This window comes from Geotrypetes seraphini, chromosome 4 (genome assembly GCF_902459505.1).
Source record: "Geotrypetes seraphini chromosome 4, aGeoSer1.1, whole genome shotgun sequence".
In the NCBI taxonomy this organism is placed as follows: Eukaryota; Metazoa; Chordata; class Amphibia; order Gymnophiona; family Dermophiidae; genus Geotrypetes; species Geotrypetes seraphini.
The window spans coordinates 240,205,008-240,221,124 of record NC_047087.1 but is presented as its reverse complement, the minus strand read 5'-3'; the positions used below and the strand labels follow the sequence as shown (position 1 = coordinate 240,221,124).

The window sequence follows — 16,117 nt, the reverse complement described above, 5'->3', positions numbered from 1 at the left end:
TCCCCAGCCCCCAAGACTCACCAGCCCCTCTGCCGATTCCCAGCTTCCATCCCCAGCCCCAAGACTCATCAGCCCCCCTGCCGATTCCCAGCTTCCATCCCCAGCCCCCAAGACTCACCAGCCCCCCTGCCGATTCCCAGCTTCCATCCCTAGCCCCCAAGACTCATCAGCCCCCTGCCGATTCCCAGCTTCCATCCCCAGCCCCCAAGACTCACCAGCACCCCTGCCGATTCCCAGCTTCCATCCTCAGCCCCAAGACTCATCAGCCCCCCTTACGATTCCCAGCTTCCATCCCCAGCCCCCCTGCCGATTCTCAGCCCTCAGCCCCCCTGCCAATTCTCAGCCCCCCTGCTGATTCTCAGCCCCCCTGCCGATTCTCAGCCCCCTCCACCCACTGATTCTCAGCCCACCCCACCGATTCTCAGCCCCCCCTGCCGATTCTCAGCCCTCCTGCCGATTCTCAGTCCCCCCCCACCGCAGATTCATAGCCCTCCCGCTGCCAATTCTCAGCCCTCCTGCCAGTTACCCTTTGCTTCCAAGGTCTGCTGCACGAGGTCTGCTCGCTCCCCCATTGACGCTCCCATGTCCTTTCGTTTCTTCTGATGTAACTTCCGGTTTCGCAAAACCGAAAGTTACATTAGATGGGAATGAGTCGGGCAGCTGGTGGTGAAAAAAAAGAATGAACTTGAATCGGGGCTGAATCGGTGAGTCCGGTTTTTTACAAAAATGAACCAATTCGAATCGATTCACCTGATTCGAATCGGTGAACCGATTCGAATCGTGAATCGGGCGACACTTCTGTACACCTGTAACATATTTGCTCTCTGTATTATTTACTTACTAATTTTGCTTAGCATTTCTTTATTTTGCATTTAAGTAGTGCCTTGGCCCGGAAGTAGCCTTAGATGGGCCTAGCCAGCACTACGCGAATCCCTAGGACTGCAGTAGACATCTACAATTGTAACAAGATGTAGCTGCTGAGCTTATCGCGGCAAGGGATCTCCCTGCTGCAATAAGTTTAGTGGTTGTGGTCGCCCGTCCCCACCGAACATCACCAGCAGAAGGGATGCCCAGTCCCAACTACAAGAACCCTCCCCTCCCCCCACACCCCCCGAACAAATGCCGGTTTTGGGAAGTCCGTCTGGGAGCCCGGACAGTCCTCTAAAAAGAGGACATGTCCATGTTTGCCCGGATTTCTGGTAACCCTACAACTGGGAGGATATTACTACATCAAACAAAAGAGAAATTTGAAGCCACTCTGTAAAAAAACCCCCACAAAAACAGCAAACACGGCAAAACAAAATTACAGAAAAAAAATATATTTATTGATTACAGGAAATTAATATAAAAGAGAAACAGATGAAAACATTACATTACATTGCAATACAAACTGAAACACTATAAGATTTTCTATACATAGAATAAATAGCATATTTGCACATGAAAGACCAGTTCCACTTCACAAATTCCTGCTCACAAAAGAAGATACTGTCCTTTATAATAAAACACTCGGAATTATGAAGCATGGCTACAACTACTGCAATATACTGTACAACAAAGCCAAACAAGAAGAGGTGACACTTTCCCATCTCATTTCTCTCTCCATTCATATTTCATAGTTTCTGAACTTCCTAAGAAGATCTGAAGGGCTCTCAGCAGACCAGCGGAAACGTAGGTGCCAATAGTTCTTATCAGAATCACCTACAATAAGAATATTAAAACATCAATCATACTGTCTCTTTTATTGTTTTCTTTTAATTTTTAAGAAATTAACCTTTCAGGTTTTAATTAAATAATAAGCCTGTAGCATAGTCAGGCCAACCTTATGGAGGGACTATGATGAACTTGGATGGGCAATAGGCATCCTACCCCTCTTTTGCCCCTTTGCTCTTCTCTCCCAATCCTCCCCCTTTACAAAATAAAATTATTTTAGCTGGCAGAGATCTCTTACACCCACCTGCTATAAAAAGCCGCTTGATTCACCTGAAGCCAGCTGTCAGTCGCTCAAAGTGTTGCCATTGATGCTGACATTACGAGTATTCTCAGATCTCGCATATGAACTGAGATTGTATAAATATTGAGTATGCTTGCAATGCCAATGACACTACTTTGAACCTCTGATAGCTGTTTAGGTCAGAGTTTCTCAACATGCTGTATGCATACCTTTAGGGGTACACAGCACTGCACAGGTCTCCCGCCCCCCTTCCTCCTTAATGGACGCCGCTGCTACAAGGGATCCCAAGCCCTCCTTCCTGCCCTCCAGCTGCATGCCCCCCTCCGCCGAAGCTGACCCAGAAGGCTTCCCTCCAATATCAGAGCTTGGGAATCCCTGCCAGTTACAAAAAATTTTGGCTGGCTGCTGGGTGGGCCTGAAATGAAAGTGGATTGGCCCAGGCCTAATTCTGTCTATGCTCATGAATAAACGAGCCTATTATGAGATGAAATACAGGTTTTCAATACAATATCTATTCCTATTAAAACACTGTGCTAGATATTCAAAAGATTTATACGTGTAGCAGCTCTTGCTAAACATTTAAGGGGGAAAGTTATCAACAGTGGCTATCATTAAGACATTTTTTTTATCATAACTCATGCTATTTTGGCACAGGTCCCATTTTATGCAACGAGACTTAGAGGAGCATTATCAAATATTTCTAAATCCGAGTTCTAGACATTTTGCAGAACACACAAAAATTCAATACCAAACATGCCCATTTTCAAAACTGCAAAATGTCTATCTTATGTTTCTTTGAAAATAGACATTTGTGATCTGTGCACCTATCTTTTTAAACCATTAACTCCAAGATTCAAATAGGTGAGGCTACGATCCTATGGAAACATTGGCTGCAGGCAGGTATACGTACTTTAGATGATGTGTTATCAAATGGGAAAATGCTTGATTTTTCACAACTGCAACAATCATTCGGCATTGCAAAGTCTCAAGCGTTTAAGTGGCTGCAGTTGAAGCAGGCCATTCCCTGATTGGCGGAATTTAAATAATCAGTATAGCTTGCCGGGCCTCTGCTTCCAGACAGATTTGCTAGGGCATCAGGCCACTAAGTGGTATAAATTAATATCGGAATACTTGAATAAGAAACCAAAAACAAGCCTAAGGTACATTTGGAGCATTGAGACAAAGCAACCTTTTTCTGCTACTCAATGGCCATGGATTTGGACTTGGAGGATAAAATGTACAGCGTCAGCATCTATGAGACAAACTTGTTTTTTTCTGTTATATAGGATTTTTTGAACCCTTGTTTGTTTGCAAAAATTAGATAGTTCAAAATCTAATAGATGCTGGCACTGTTATCTTGAAATAGGGACACTGGATCATCTGTTGTTCTATTGTCCCTTGATACTCAATTTTTGGAAGTCTATATGGGGTAAAATCAATATGATATTGGAAGCTTCAATTCCTTTGTCATACAACATAGTATTATTCGGGACTCTGTTAAAACCCAAGAGTCCAATTTTGATTATGACAGGAGTGGCTATGCAGCTAATTACAAAAAACTGGAAAATTTGGGATAGACTAAATTATATTTTTTGGTGGGAAACCCTAAGCCAAGTTTATAAATATGAGTGAAAGCACTTAGAACAATTGGGCCACTATAACAAAATTAAAGAGATTTGGGATCCATTAGCAAAGTTTGTAAAGAATTCATATCTAGTATAAGCCTATGATTTCTGAATGAATTTTACACACATCCAGGGAGGGTGTGAGGGGGGAAGGGTGAGTGATATGTAATTATATTATTATTTGTTAGATATAAGTGCTGATTATTGTATCATTTGTTCATATGTTCTATTGCACTTTGTTTGTTTTTGAAACTAATAAGGATTTTTTTTTAAACGTGTCAGCTCTCATGCTGATGTCGCTTCTGGGTGCCGAGCATAGGAAATGACATCAGAGGGAGAGCCGACATGATCGAGAGGACCAGGTCCCGTGACCAGGAAGTGACATCAAAAAGAGAGCTGAGGCTTGCCTGAGCAGCAGTAATAAATCAGCCAGTGAAGATATGAAAAGGTGAGTGAGTGCAGAGGAGGAGAGGTGCTGGTGCCCAGGGCTACCCCCTCACCACCCCTCACTACTCCACTAGTGAAAAGTAACACATTACAGTTACTAATGTTTAGTTACTCTAACTAAAGTAATGATACATTATATCACTTGTTAGTGGGAAAGGTAATGATTAATTTCATTACATTTGCATGAAAGTAATTGTTACAATTATTTGTTACTTTTAAAAGTAATATATTACCGGTAATATATTACTATCCAATATTGTCTATAAGTTATGTGCATGCCTATGCTCTGCCCAAGTGTTTGCCACCCTTGTAGTTGCACAATATTTGGGTTCTATAAATTGGCACCTCAGTATAGGTGCCCCAATACCATATACTTAGTGCCAATTCTATAAAGGCGTCTTGGTGCCAAGATTCTGCAATAGAATACTAACATAAGTCAGCACTGACGCGCCCAGCATTGACTCCTCTTTGGCACGCCAGCTTACACCTGCCATTGACACAGCATAAGTGTGCCAAGTAACGTGCATAATTTATAGTATTCTATAAACTACCCGCCCAATATTCAAAAGAGTTTAACTGGGCAGAAAAGGCTCCTGCCAGGTTAAACCCCACTGAGCAACCTGGCACTGATATTCCATGGCACTTAACCTATTATTGCTACTGAATATTGCTGTTAACTGACTATCTCCTAACCAATTAGATTAGAGGAGGACCAGCGGAGGAGTGTGGGCGGAGCACCTACATAGCTAATTAGCAGTGATTTTCAGTCCATTAGCTGGCTAAGCAATTGCATAAAGGCCCCCTTTTATCAAGCCGCATTAGGGTTTTTTTTAAATCACGGGTCGCTGCGGTAAAAGCTCTGATGCTCACAGGAATTCTATGAGTGTTGGAGCTTTTACCACAGTGACCCACGATAAAAAAAAACCCTAACACAGCTTGATAAAAGAGGGCCAAAGTTAGCCAGGCATTTATCTTCTAGTCATCGCTGATACCCAGATATTCATGGGGGTTCTATTCCAGGAACCTCCATGAATGTTGAAAAACTGTGAATATGGTTTTTAGCAGGGGAGACAGGAGAGGGCAGCCAGAAAGGGCAGGAGAGGGCAGCTGGAGCGCCGGTGAGTGAAGGAAATCACTTGCGGTATGCTCCGACCGCCTCTTCCTGTACTAAAGCCGGGCCTTACCAATCAGTAACTTAACATTCATGACATACCCATGTGTATACCCCGGGTGGATAGTATTCTGAAGATCCAGCTGAAGTTGAATCACAGTTGTATCAGGTGGAATTAGCAGCAGTAACTGAGTTATTGGTTTATATTGAAGCAATTTTAAGTAAATAAGGGTCCCGTTAAAGTTAGGCACTATAGTACTTAAGTGCTATCTTAGAATTTAGTAACTAAAGCACATATGCACCTGTCAATTAAAGGCACCTTTGACACACATAAGTGATGCCTGCTTCCAGGAATCGTAAATATTGTGGAGGCTTCATACATGTTTTCACCCTAAACCATTCCTATCTGAGAATTCTGTTAAATATACCAATTTTATAATAAGTCTCCAAAGTTAGAGAACCGCTCTAAAGAAGTGAACGCCTCAAAGCTCTGAAAGCATGAAACAGTTTTGAAATAAATTTTATTAAAAATTATATATTCTAATTACAAAAGGTAGTGACAAATTCAAGTACATTCAACTTGCTCCATTGCTGAGAATGACTGTTGATGTAGTAAAGCTGAAAGACATTTTTAGTAACAGTTCATAAGAATGATGGTTCTAACCTTGGCTGGAGTGTACCCCATTGTGGACCTGAAGCCCTAAAACCTTCAGGTAATTTCTCTTTGTATACTTATTTAAATAAAAATGAAGGCATGAGTAATATGTTGAACTTCTTGTTTTTTATATGCTCCAAGCCAAGGGCCAGCTAAGGATGGAGAAATATGTAATGGATGCCCTCTAGTGGTGAGAAACAAGGCTGGCAATTTAAATTTTTACTACTTAGAAGTTAGCGGGGAAGCTTTTGAAACAAATCACATATTTTATACAGGTATGAGTTAGGAATTTCCTATGAACTTGATCACAGATTTCTTTCAGATACTCAAGATTTTAAAAGCAGCTTCCTTTCTCTCTCAGCACACCTTGCTAAGAATCTATCTAAGTTAGCAACCTGCTCTAAGTTAACCCTTTCCAACAGAGCAAGAAATCTGCCTTATTTATACTTCCCTAGCATGTCCATAAAGAACATAAGAATAGCCTTAATGAGTCAGACTACTGGTTCATCTAACCCAGTAGCTGGTCCTCACAGTGGCCAATCCAAGTCACTAGTACTTGGCAAAAAAACAAAAAAGTAGCAAATTGACAGACTTCATAGAAGGTAGGAAAAAATTGAACTTCTCTTCCAAAGTATCTAGGAACTATTCATTGTAAGAATAAGCCAAAATCATGGGAGACAATATTGAGGCAGCTAAATCCTGTAATCGGCTCTGAGCCCCGATACGCAATGCCAGGCTGTTTCCTTTGACCGGCATTGAATATCCTGTCTATTTTGGCCAGTTCAATCTTAGGTGGCTAAATCAGTTTGAAGTACAGACCATCTATTTGGGTGGCCTGATATAGCCGCTAAACTTCACTGGTCAGCATTTAAAAATTGGTGGTATTGTGTGATATAGCCAGCTAGGTTTTAGCTGCTAAACACTAATATTCTGTAGTGATAGCCGGTTATCTCTTGCTGAATATTAACACTTAGCTGGCCAAAAACTATTTAACTGGCCAGGAGCCATTCCTGGCTTGTTAAAAATCACTATGGGTAAATGGTGTTCTTATAACCCTTGGACACCTCTGAGAAGGGGTATATGAAGCCACACCTCATCCCATACCTCTGGGACCACTGCTTGACTAGGGAGCAGGAATATTCCATGGTCTTAACTTTGTGGGTCCCACCAAATCTTGAAACAGATACAATCTCTGTCAGACAGTGCATCTTTCCTAGAGACACATGCTAGAAAAGTCTAGCAGAGCCCTGTCCCTGCTCTCCGTAGCCCTGTTAATATACCGAATCAGTCTAATGCCAACACAGCTGCAAGCTAAGCTTATATCTCAAAGCATACAGCTTTAAGCAGCACTGAGCAAAGAGGGTAATTCTCAAAAGGTCGCCTAATGTTGGGCAGCAGAATGATGTGCACTAAGAACAAATTCTATATCCACAATTACATATATAATTGCCATTAGAATACTAGCATAAGTTATACACCTGACTTTAAACACGCTCACTTATGTTAACTCAAAGGTTGATGTAAATGCTAATGCCTAACCGCTGTCAATTAAACATGTAACTGATATTATTCTATAACCCACTTGTTTAAGTACTAGACATCACCCTGCCAATCCCCCTCCCAGGTCAATATTCCTCCCCCAACCCTCCTTGAGTTTTGAATGAATGCAGCAATTTTGCAACATTCAGTTAGATAGGCCAGAAAGAAATGCGCTTTCATCTTGTTTTCACCTCATCCCTGAAGAAAGTTGCTGAAACGTGTAACATGTCGGAAGAGGTGCCACTGTAAAGATAAGTTTATCCACATTGTTTCATGATCGCAACAGAGATAAAAGAAGGGTTAAATTTTGGGATTATGGACACTGTGGGACATGATTCAATATAAAAGTCAATTAACAATAACTCTACTAAAAATATTGAAATGGGATCAATGATGATTGCAACCAGTAAGGGTTATGCTACCCTATTGGCATTCTGAAAATCCTTCAAGATAGTTATGTTGTTATAGTATTTCTTTCTTTTTAGGAGGATTGCATGCATGTAATTTATTCTATAACAGTATGTGCAAATTTGGGTGCTAAAAGTGCTAGATTCTATGGCACCTAAATGATAGTGCTACAAAAGATTGCACTCGGCGCTATTCTACATGGTGCTCAAGGTTAGGTATCAACTATAGTTTTTATTACAGTTTACAGTTTATTTAGAACTAGTCTTTAAGCCTGTTACATTAACGGGTGCTAGAATAAGAGTTTTTACCTCATGCAAAATAGTCATTTCTTTAATAAGACATTAACTATTTTTTCTGCAGCCCTCCAAGTACCCTATTTTTTCTGCGGCACTCACAGTTAAAGTTTAACATCTTTCCTTTCTCAAAATTGACACATTTCAATCACTATATGAAAAATAAAATCATTTTCCCTACCTTTGTTGTCTGGTGAGTTTATTTTTCTGTGCTTTTATCTATGTTTCCAGGGCCTCCTGCATGCTTCTCCTTTGGTCCTCCTTCCCTCCCCCAACCAACATCTATCTCTCCCTCCTTCCACGAGTCTAACTTTTCACTCTCTGCCCTCTCCCCCTTCCCCAGTGTAACATTTCTCCTTCCCTCCTTTCTGCCCTCCCCATCCATATCACCTTCTCCATGTCCAACACTTTCTGCTTCCTGCACACTTTCTCTCTCTGTCATTGCCTCTTCCCTCAGTGACATCCCTCTTTCCCACCCCCAACCCAACATGCTCTCTCCCCATGCACCATCTCACCCTCGCTTCCAGTGTGTAGCACCTTTCCTTTCCCTCCTTTTCTGTCAGGTCCAGCAGCACCTCTTCTCCCTTCCTTTTGCCTCCCCCCCCTGTCCAGTAGTACCCCTTCCCTGCTCCTCCATCCAGCAGTACCCCTTATCCCCTGTCCAGCAGCACCTCTTCTCCCTTCCTTTTACCTCCCATGTCCAGCAGTACCCCTTCCCTGCTCCCCCTGTCCAGCAGTAGCCCTTCTCCCTTCCTTTTACCGCCCCCCTGTACAGCAGTACCCCTTCCCTGCTCCCCCTGTCCAGCAGTACCCCTTCTCCCTTCCCTGCTCCCCCTGTCTTACATCCGCTAGCTTTAGCCGCAGTTTCATCAGGCAGCCTCGGGGCTTTCGCTAGGCCTTCCTGCCTCGCATCATCAAAGTGGGCCAGCCTAGCAAAGGCCCCATGGCTGCTTGAAAAAATCGCAGCTAAAGCTAAACTAAAGCTAGCTGCCGCTGCTAGTCCAGGGGTGAGAAGAAGAGGAGTCCTACCAGCATATAGCTGACAGAAGGCAGGAAGTCAGCGAGCGTCGACGAACAGGGCAAAAGGCAGAAAATCAGCTGACGCCGGTACGGGTGATGGGCAGCAGAAGGCGAGATTATTGTACTGCGCATGCGGAGGCATGGAGGCACAGAGTTTCAAGTGCGCATGCGTGCTAAGGGTTTTATTATTATAGATTTGATAAAACTGCTTATAAAAACCTTCTAAGTGCTGTACAATTTAAAATAAGGGTACAGAAAATTCACAAAAATTTACGTTAATACAAATAAAATATGCAATAGATTCAAAAAACTTACATAACATTCAATGGACAACAGGTAACTGGCACAAAGGTTAAGGAGGGACAGAACTACAACGCTATAAAGAAAGTTTACATAAAAGGGAAGAACGAAAGGAGGGGCAAGCCTGGATGACAATAAAATTTTTAAAGAATGGCAGAAAATATGATGATAAAACCTAATTGGTAGGAGTTGTATACTAAAGGAAAGTAGAATTAGGTTTCAAATGTGTCCTTACATAGGAAGGTTTTAAGAGGCGACTTAAAGACAACTTATAGAACAGCACTTGGCATCAAGAATAGTGCCTAATTTTAGGCATGGCTATTTATAACTGAAAAGATAAATCCTTGCATATAAACTAGGCATGAATTCCCTCTTTTTCTATAATCAAGCACATAAATTGCAGGAATGCCCCTGACCCACCCCTGACCCTCTCTCATGGCCATATCCACTTTTTGGAATTATACATAAAATGTATGCGTGGATCCCCTACCTAAAAACACATGCATTAATTTTAATTGATTCCACTTAGCCCCAATTGCTTGTTAAGATCCCAATTATCGGCACTAATAGACTCATTATTCAAATAAATGGCATGTGCAAATTGGTAGCATGCCCAAATTTGCATGTGCAAATTTTTAGCACTTTTTATAAAATTAGGCTGGGTGCATCAGTTTGCATGCACTATTTTATAGGTACTCCTCCATTTACGTGATGTGATTTTCTTTCAAAAGTCATGCCAACAGCTGCAGCATGTCACTTTCCATTCTCAGAGCTACAGGAGGCCCAGACCAAACTCAGTCTCTGACTGGAGGCCCAGAAAGGGTGGAATAGGAGGTGTGGCGCAAAAAAAAAAAAAAGTAACAATAATCATGTGATAAACATTTTCTCTCTTTGTTTAAATCAATATTTAAGGCCCAAACCTGGACTTTACTGCATGTGAAGAAACCAATATTTTTAAATTAAGGAAAATATTGACATATTTTAAAATCTAAAGGCGTGGTTAGGTATTACATCACAAAACTGAATGAATCAATGTACTCGGGGAAAACAGCTGCATGTTCTAAACACTGCAGGAAGACCTCTAGGTACATCAGCTTTTTTTTCTAAGCTCACAAATGAGAGCATAGTATTAGTGGGAGTTTCTTGATCAATCATTTGTTTCGAAACACATTACACAAACATTTCCGTCACGGCCAAGGTCATGTTCCCAGTTTTGTCAGACTGCCTACTGGAAAAGTAGGAATCCAGTCTGATGTGTTTGTTTAGTCTGCTTTTGCAATAAAAGGTCATTAGGAGATCAAAACTCCAGAGCCAGTGTCAGGAACCTGGCACTTGGAAAATACTAAAATCAAAAGAGTTATTGACTGAAAAGCATCAGTTGAGAAACATGTGATAGCCTAACACATAACAGTGATACGTCAATATACAACTAAAACACAGTTTTTGTAACCTAGATTACATTTCAACTTCAATGACAGAGATACTCACTACATTTTTGGGAAGTAATTCTACACAGCCTTTTCACACACACACACACACACACACATATATATATATATATATATACATGAGGCCCATATTCTATAAACGACACCATAAGTTGCGTGCCGGTAGGTGCCTAACTTAAACGTCAAAGCTCTGTGAGGAAAATGGGATAGAAAACAAAATTAATAAATTATATGTGTACTGTATATATGTAGGATGATTGATTATGGTATAAATGTGTCTGTACTGAAAACCATCTCAGAAAACACTAAGGAGCTCATAATCGAAACTTAAACATGGACAACCTAAAAGACAGCAACTTTGCTGAGTGTACTGCAGTTGCTCAAAATTCAGTGGTACAAACTCTTTTTAGTTTGGGAAGGACTGAGCATGTAACAGAATATTATGTAAAGTTATACTAGTTGAAGTTAAAAGACCGTATATACTTTAGACCGCTTGTGATGGTTTATTTGTGTGTGCATGGTTTGGCTCCTGCAAGTCTGGTGGGTATTATTCAGGCTTATGTCCCATTACCAAAGTTACGTTCTGTCCATCATGGTGACTTGTTTGTGCCATCAGTAAGGGAACTGAATACCTCACGTGTAAGCATGTTTTCTTGCAGGGGCCCCCAGGAATGGAATCGGTTACCTCTGTACATTTGAAAGCAGAGTAATTTTGATGTTTTCAAGAAGTTGCTGAAAAGACATCTATTCTGTCACATGAAATATGGACATTAACGCATTGGATGGTGTAAGCACTGGTCACTTATTTTTTTTGTGTTTGCTGTATGTATTTTATGTATATTTTATTGTGCATGTTTATACTGTGAGCCGCCTTGTGAAAGGCGGGTTATAAATAAAGTAAAACAAAAAAAACCCAATAAAACAAAGTCCCGATAATCAAACCTATTTTTTAGACGTATCCAGGGACTTTTTAGGCCTCTGAATGCCCCTGAGCACCCAGAGCTAAAAGGGGAGTATCTGGAGGAGTGGTTAGGGTGGGATGTGGATCGACCTAGACTTAGTCATTCTACAGAGATAATTGAAGGTTTTACGAGACTTCTTAGACTAAACTTATACGTTGTGACTTAGACGATGTAAAAACAGGTATAAGTGCCTTTAAGGTATCCAAAGTGACTAGATAACCACTGCAGACACAAAGTAAATACCCCCACACACTGCCCTAGTGTTCACTGACCCCCCTCACACCCCTGCAAAGATTGGAATAAAAGCATACATCAACACCTAGTATAGGAAAGCCTAGTAGAGCTGCACAAAGGTCTCTTAAACAGCCTGGGGGGTGGGCTAGTGAACCATAGAGAGGAGGACCCAGGCCCATAAGCCACTCTAACCACTACATTTATGGTGGAACATGTGTGCCCATCAAAACTCCCTAAAACCCTATTGTAAAACCCAATTGTATAGGTGCCACCTACAGCCATAAGAGCTATTGGGGTTGGTGAGAATCCAAGATGGCGGCAGCATAGTGGAGCGTTTCTGAGCTAGAGACCAGAGCTCCCATTGTTACCTCAAAAATGCCTCATTCAAAGAGAAAGGGGAATGTGCAGCCTGAACCCTTAGCGGCAGGCACTTCCCTACCTGCTCAGCGATCCATGTGAAGTTTTGTCTTCACTTCGTCTCTACAAGTGCCCAGAGTGCAGTCTGCTGTCTCTTCGGTGGGAGGAGCCGTCGAGGAGCTGGACTTTGACGTTTCTCCTCCACCTCCGGCACCTGCCGTGGCACAGTTGGTGGTTCCCAGTGAGGAGTGCTCATCTGGGGAAACTCCAATCCAAGGGGCAACTGCCGCGAGATTTGGAGAAGAGCATGGAGAGCTGGGAGGAGTAGTGCAGGCTACTCCCCAGCTAGTGAAACTGGCGGCAATCACCCTGGAGAGCATTTGGGAAGCTCTCCAGACACTGAACATCTCAGTATCAAGGACTTCAAATGAAGTTGCAGCTTTAGTAAATACAGTTGATATTCTGGGAAAGAAATTGGATGGGACTAAAGTAGAATTTGAGAGTAAAACTGTGACTGAGTTCAAAGAAGCGTGGGATGAACACAGAAGATTTAGAATCAGAAAATAATATTAAATATTGAACTAGGCCAGTTACTGGGCAGACTTGCACGGTCTGTGTCTGTATATGGCCGTTTGGTGGAGGATGGGCTGGGGAGGGCTTCAATGGCTGGGAGGGTGTAGATGGGCTGGAGTAAGTCTTAACAGAGATTTTGGCAGTTGGAACTCAAGCACAGTACCGGGTAAAGCTTTGGATTCTCGCCCAGAAATAGCTAAGAAGAAAAAAAAAAAAAAAAAATTTAAATTGAATCAGGTTGGGCAGACTGGATGGACCATTCGGGTCTTTATCTGCCGTCATCTACTATGTTACTATGTTACTATGTTACAAGACTGAGAAACTTGAAGATTTAACGTCCGGGATGGTAAACGAAAGACTTGCTCTTAGGAAGATTGAGCAAATAGAAAATTTTAATCGCAAATTGAATATAAGAATTCTCAATTTTCCTAAATCTCTGGTGATGACACCCATTGACTTATTGAAAAAAATACCTGACTGAAATTCTGAGTTTTTCCTCTGACAATATTCCACCAGTAAACCGTATTTACTATTTGCCAAAGAAAAAAGAAATGGGATCGGATCCAGCTAATTTACAATTAAGTCCAGTTAATGCTCCTTTAAATGTTACGAACTTATTGGAATCTACTATCACTGAGAATACTGAAAGAGCAACTTTATTGGTGTCCTTTGTGTTTGAACAGGACGTTAATGCTATCTTTAAAATGATCTTTAGAAATTCTCAGGTACCATTTTGTGATTAAAAAAAAGTCTGGATATTTCCAAACATTGCCAGACAAACTCAAGAAGGAAGGAGATTATTCTTTGTCATGAGACCTGAAGTGGTTTCCTTGAGTGCCTCATTTCTGCTCTCCTATCCTTGTAAATGCATGATAAAATATTTAGGGATAAAAATATGTTCTTTACCCCAGAACAACTAAGGGCATTTATTGATATGAAGAAATTGGTTACTGGGAATGTTTAGTGTTATTGAACAGTTTAATTTGAATTGTGGGATAACTTAAGCCATGCCTTAATAATTATTTTCTAAGATAGAAGAACCTCCTCTTTAATTTCACTTGGATTGCTTGATTCTTGCTTTGATTGTGGTCTAAGAAAGATTTATAGATTATGTAATTTTTTGTTCAATTTCCTGTTTGTACAATTATTTCTGTATTTCTTAAACAAGTATGTTCTTGGATATAATTTTCAAATCCTTAATAAAAAATTTTAAAAAAAAGAGCTATTGGGGTTGTAGACAGGTAGGTATAGTGGGTTTTGGGGGTGTTCTGGGGGTCTCAGCATAACCTATAAGGGAGTTCTAGTGAGATGATTATGTGGCACCCTTTTTGTGAAGTTCACAACAGTGCCCTGTAAGGTGCCACACTGCTCTGCTGCCATGTCTGAGGGGCCAGTCCATCACAATGCTGGCCCCTCTCATGTCCAAATGGTCTTGTTCTGGGCGTTTGGGACTTCGACAAAATTTTGGTGGAGAATGTGGTATAAAGATAGCTGTACTGGTGGTCTGGACGAACAATAGCCTGGACATCCAGATAGATGATTTTTCAGAAAAAAAATATTCTAGACGTATTTTTTGAGAAGGGGCATTTACTCACTATTTTAAGCGTCTAGCATCATACAACCAAATTCAACTTACACGTTTGTTTTGATTATGCCCCTTCAAATCTGTATTGTAACTAGAGAGCTGCACGGGAACGGGGATGACGGGAATCCCGCGGGACCCGCGGGCATCCCGCGGGTTCCCCCTTTGGGTCACGGGGATCCCGTGGGGACGCCCCTAGGGTCGCGGGGATCCCGTGGGGACGCCCCCTAGGGTCACGGGGATCCCGTGGGGACGCCTCCGAGGGTCGCGGGGTTCCTGCGGGGCTGGATGTACTCAGTCGCGCGGCTCTTCTCTCTACCTTCTCTGCTTGCAGCACAGAGCCGAACGGAAGTCTTCCCGACGTCAGCGCTGACGTCGGAGGGGAGGGAGGGCTTAAAGCTTAAAGCCCTCCCTCCCTCCGACGTCAGCGCTGACGTCGGGAAGACTTCCGTTCGGCTCTGTGCTGCAAGCAGAGAAGGTAGAGAGAAGAGCCGCGCGACTGAGTCAGGAAGACTTCCGTTTGGCTCTGTGCTGCAGGCAGTGCAGGTAAGGAGGAGAGTAGCCTCGCGGTTCGAGTGGCTACCAAGGGACGGGGCGGTCTGCCCCGCCACACCCCGCCCCGGTTGCAGCACAGCCGGCCAGGTCCCCTTACTTTTGTGGCACTTCCCCGACCGACCGACAACAGCCCCGGTCCGACAATCCTCCCTGCCCTGTAGCCGCGAATCTAAATTATCTTCTTACAGCAGCTGTAATAAGGTAATTTAGATTCGCAGTTAAGGGCAGGGAGGTTTGTCGGACCGGGGCTGTTGTCAGTCGGTTGGGGAAGTGCCACAAAAGTAAGGGGACCTGGCCGGCTGTGCTGCACCCGGGGCGGTAGAGAAGGAGGGGGGGAGAAGGACGCTGAAAGCACTTGAAGACAGAGGAGGGAGAAGGACGCTGAAAGCACATGGGGAAGATAAAGGGGTGGAGAAGGACGCTGAAAGGCCATGGGAAGGGCGGGGGGGGAAAGGACTCTGAAAGCACTTGTGGAAGACAGAGGGGGGAGAAGGATGCTGAAAGCACATGGGGAAGACAAAGGGGTGGAGAAGGACGCTGAAAGGACATGGGGAAGACGGGGGGGGTGGAGAAGGACGCTGAAAGGCCATGGGGAAGACAGAGAGGGAGAAGGACGCTGAAAGGACATGGGGAAGCAGAGGGGGGAGAAGGACACTGAAAGCACATGTGGAAGACAGAGGGGGGAGAAGGACGCTGACAGGACATGGGGAAGATGGGGGGAGAAGGACGCTGAAAGGAAATGGGGAAGAGAGAGTAGGGAGAACTCGCTGGCAGGGAAGAAGACAGATGCCAGACTATGGGGGGAGCGGAGAGAAGAAGATGGGTGCCAGACCAATTTGGAAGGGGGAAGAAAGGGAGAGGCACAGTAACAGAGCAAATGGAAGATGCAGAAGGAAGAGAGACAGTGGATGGAAGGAATTGAATGAGAACATGAGGAAAGCAGAAACCAGGCAACAAAAGGTAGGAAAATAATTATATTTCTTTTTTTTTATTTTGCTTCAGGATAAAGTAGTATATTAGTTGTGTTGATAAAAATTTATAAACATTAGAGGCT

The 16,117-nt window shown here is 42.8% G+C and overlaps 1 protein-coding gene across 3 annotated transcripts in view; it reads right to left on the bottom strand.

Moving 5' to 3' along the window:
* Positions 1–1,303: 1,303 nt before the first annotated feature.
* The window catches only part of DNAJC12 (DnaJ heat shock protein family (Hsp40) member C12), a 36,554-nt gene continuing 21,740 nt past the window's right edge, over positions 1,304–16,117 (bottom strand). For all 3 annotated transcript variants that reach the window (XM_033941663.1, XM_033941661.1, XM_033941662.1), the window contains exon 5: positions 1,304–1,701. In XM_033941663.1, coding sequence (XP_033797554.1) covers positions 1,607–1,701 — 95 coding nt within the window. In that variant the 3' untranslated portion in view covers positions 1,304–1,606. The remainder of the gene's footprint in view (positions 1,702–16,117) is intronic.